General features: G+C 40.8%; 1 protein-coding gene across 1 annotated transcript; it reads right to left on the bottom strand.

Annotated features, from left to right (window-relative positions):
- Positions 1–683: 683 nt before the first annotated feature.
- Positions 684–1,631, bottom strand: LOC105729066 (WD repeat-containing protein 82). The gene has a single exon (XM_012469685.3). It carries the CDS (start codon positions 1,629–1,631, stop codon positions 684–686), a length of 948 nt encoding a protein of 315 aa, XP_012325108.3.
- Positions 1,632–4,103: the final 2,472 nt, after the last annotated feature.

Here is a 4,103-nt window from a genome sequence, read left to right as displayed (position 1 = left end):
GCAGACATACCAGGTAAACCGGAGTGATCTATTATTGGCAACGAAACCTCAATTGACCACCTAGCCTCACATGACTAATTGCAGTGACTAATTGCACAGCTTCCTGCAAGCAAGGTCCTTCTGTATCTGTCCCTTTCTCTGACCCTAAGACATATGAAAACATTTCTGTAAATGTTTGGCACCCAAGAAACATGACGGTTGAGGATAATGCCACAAGTACACAGGAAAATCCAGTAACAAGACATGCAGGGTGAGGGCAAGGGGCACTGAGCTGCCTTAGCATCTCAAAACCAGGATAGTAACTTCCCATGCCTCTAGAGGGGTAGGAGAACGGATGAACAGAACTGATGACTTTACTGGCTCCTCAGCAGCATGTTACATTCAGATCGCAGATGTCTTGAGAGCCCCACTATATCCAAATAGTGAGTCTGGTCAGTCCTCTAGGAGAGCTTGGTGCAGTGACAGCTAGAGTTCCAACTGAGTCTGTTGCACCAAGAGTCCTTTTGAAGACGCTCAGCGAAGTGCTTATTTTCCTTTGAGAAGATGTACAGCACATCGATGGAAACGCCATGTCAAAGGATGCTCTCCACCCCAGTCAAATGATCCAACCGTACTATTATCTCAGTCCCCTCTGAGTTTCTTCCTACTGGCCACCCCCACTGTACAGAAATAGCGGAGAAGCATCAGGGTGAGTCATCAATGGTGGGCAACCAGAAGACCATGCTGGAACACGCACTGGCAAAAGTCATGAACTTGGGGTTGAACTGCAAACAGGTAATCGGGCCTATGTGTTCACCATCCAGCACAGCTACCTCCATACCACTCTCTCCGTTCCAGGCGTGGATCTTGCCATCCTCTGAACCAGTCATAACAAACTGAGAGTCTGGAGTGAATGAAGCCTCCAGTGTGACAGCTTTGCTGTTGGCATAACCCCCAAACGTGTGCAGCACCATTCCTTTGAATGCGTCGATGAGACACATGAAGCCGCCGTTGGTGGAAATGAGGATGAGTTTGCCATCGTTGCTAAATTTCAGTCCTGTCCAATCACAAGTTTTATCATACTGCATCTTAAAGGTAGTAAACGGCCCCTTATCAAAAGAGCGAAGGTCGTAAAGTCTGACCATCTCAGAGTTGATCCCTGCAGCCAAAACTAACCCTTCCGGATCGAAAGAACAAAGTGGCTTCCCCTTTAGATGGATGAGGCCCTGGCAGTTAGGAGCGCGGAGATCCCACAGGCGAATGGTCTTATCGAGAGACCCGGAAATGAAAATGTCATCCACAGGTGACACCGACAAGGCCACCACCTTTTTGCTATGTCCAGGAAAGTATCTGATGTATTTGTTGTCATGCAGGGACAAGTAACGAATAGTATCGTCTCTTTTGTTAGAGCTGTAAACAACCGTGTTTGCCTCATGAGCGTATCTGATGAGGTCCACGCCATATTTCTTACTGTACAGGGTTCTCTTCGGTTTGCCCTCCTGGCAGTCATAGAGAACGATGGAGTCGTCGTCGCTGCTCGAGACGATCGAATGGCCGTTGGGGCTGAAATCGAGGCAGTTAATCTTGTCCGAGTTTTCATGGAACACCTTGGCGACGCGAAAGCTCCGCAGCACGCTGTCAGTCAGCTTCATGGTGGCGGCTGAGGCGGGCAGGGGCGGCGCAGGGAAGGGGCGGGGCCGGCGGCGAGCGGGAGGGCTGCTGAGGGGCCCGCCGAGTGGCAGCGGCGCCGCGGGCCGGGCGGTTAGCGCGAAGGCAGCTAACAGTTGGGCGTGGGTCTTCTGACTGAACTGTGGAGGCTCGCCGACTGTTAGTCCTCACAGCCACCTCACGGGCAACCGGCGTGGCGTCGGCTCGTTGTGCCCGCCATCTTGGGGCGACAGACAAGCCGGAGGCTGGAACCTCAGTCAGCGCATGCTGGGGATGCGGAGACGCGGGGATGGGGTAATGACAGGTATTTTCATTAAATTTAAAACTCAGGGTTGGCAGGGAATTTTTTCCCTCATGGAAATTTCAGGATTTTTAATTTTTTACGATTTTCTGTTGAAATTCATCTCTCTGTCATGTTATTGCTGTTTTGAGGTAATGCATCTTATCTTGCTCATTCAGGTAGAATTTTCTTTGTTTTCTGAAGTCTTCCTAGGATATGTCTCTGTGTGAATTGAAAATTAGAAATCGTTTTTCCAAGATTTCATAGAGATTTTTGTATATCTGACTTGACAAAGTCTATTTTTTCTCTTGTTTATGGGATTTCAGTTACCGTAATAATATTAGATCTTTGCAGTAAGTTCAATATGTCTTTTACACTTTTTCTGAATTCCCAGCCTTTCATCTTTCTGTGCTTCAGTTTGGGTATTTTTTTCTACTTCATCTTCCAGTTTATTTTTTCTCCGCTTTTTGGTGATGTCTACTGAGTCACTAATATATCTTAATTATATTTTTCCACTTCTAGAATTTTTATTTGACTCTTTATAGATTGCAATTGCCTATAAAATTGTTCTTCCCTTCATTCTTGAACATGCTAATTATGGTTGTATAAATTCCCTAATATCTCCAATATCTAGATATTGATGATATGATTTTCTATCATCACATATGTATAAAATGTATAAATGCAATTTATATTAATATTATATGTGCAAATATAAATCTCTATCATCTATCTACTTATCTTGAATGAGAGAATGGTACATTAGTATCTGGTTTCGTGATTTAAATATTTAATAAAACTTAAATGAGATAATCTTTCAAAGTGTCTTCCAAAATTCTGCTATTTCAGGATAAGCCCTAAGCCACCATTTATATTCCCCTAGTAGATGTAGGTTGTACCCTTACCTGAGAATTGTAAACTACAATCAAGTGTGATACAGTTGTATATGTGTTTGTAACACACCTTTGCTATAACCAAAAACTTTGTGAAAATGATTATTTCAAACTACAGCATTTATTGATATTTTATTAAACTTACTATTTATTTTTTTGCTACCCAAGTGCAATTTAAAATTAAGAGAAACAATGGACATGTATTATTGAGAATTTTAAATCTGAGATACCATTTTTCTTTTAAGCACAAGTAATCTAGATAGTTACTTTATTTAAAGTCATAATCTGACCAACCTCTGTATCAAATTTGTACCTAGCAGACCCAAAATAATGATATTGGTCTGGACAACCTCATGCTTTATGGGACTTGTGGAGAAAAAAAAGCATAATCGATCCTCTTTCAGAGATTTGAGCCCTGTAGGCTTCCTTCAAAGGAGTTCTTTGTCCTCATGTGGAAAGAGTAAGGGAAAGGAAGAAGGAAAGAAAGAGCCCAACTCGGTTTTAATACAGTCTGTGAAAGTGATTCAGTGAGGCAGAAAGCTTCACTGTGAGTCTGTGATACAAGTCTAGTTATAAGCAAGAAAGATAAAGTAAATTCCAAAATTCTTTTCAAAAAAGTAGATTAAAAAAACAAGGACAACACTGGAATGCCAGATCAAGAGTTGTACCCACAAATATTAACAAATTAGAGAAATAAAAAAAAATTTCCTGTACTAAATTAGTTTTATTAAATGACTGTCAACTCATTAACTTTCTATGGTGTTAACACTATCAAAAAATTTTTTTTCTATTACCTTTGTTTCTGGTAACACTATCTATCTATCTATCTATCGATCTATCTATCTATCTATCTATATTTGGGAAAAATATTTTTTGTGTAATATTTATGCTTCAAAGCCTAAAAGCCTAATGTTCAAATTAAACAAAAATAGTGATCTTTTTTAAAAAAATAAAGACCCATGTCCCTAATATACCCTGCAGTTGTTTGTGTGTGTTGATGTGAGGATGCATGTGTATGAGTGCTTGTACATGGTGCATGTCCATACTTTTCTGTGTTTTATTATGTGTGAACACACCAAATGTGTGTGTGTATATTTTGTTTTACAATGTATTAACCTATAGCTTAATAATGTTACCCTATAAAATTCATGTTACTTCACATAAAAATCTAGATTTTCAACTTCTCTTAGAAGAGAGAAATATGGGAAAATACCAGGCCAACAAATTGATAAGGAAATAATTTGCTGAAGCTCCGCTCTCTTTAAACTGTGCACATTCCTTTG

Source organism: Aotus nancymaae, unplaced genomic scaffold (genome assembly GCF_030222135.1).
Source record: "Aotus nancymaae isolate 86718 unplaced genomic scaffold, 86718_ANA_hifiasm-v0.15.2.pri h1tg000102l, whole genome shotgun sequence".
NCBI lineage: Eukaryota > Metazoa > Chordata > Mammalia > Primates > Aotidae > Aotus > Aotus nancymaae.
The sequence above is the reverse complement of the archived record's forward strand: the minus strand, read 5'-3'. Positions and strand labels throughout refer to the sequence as shown.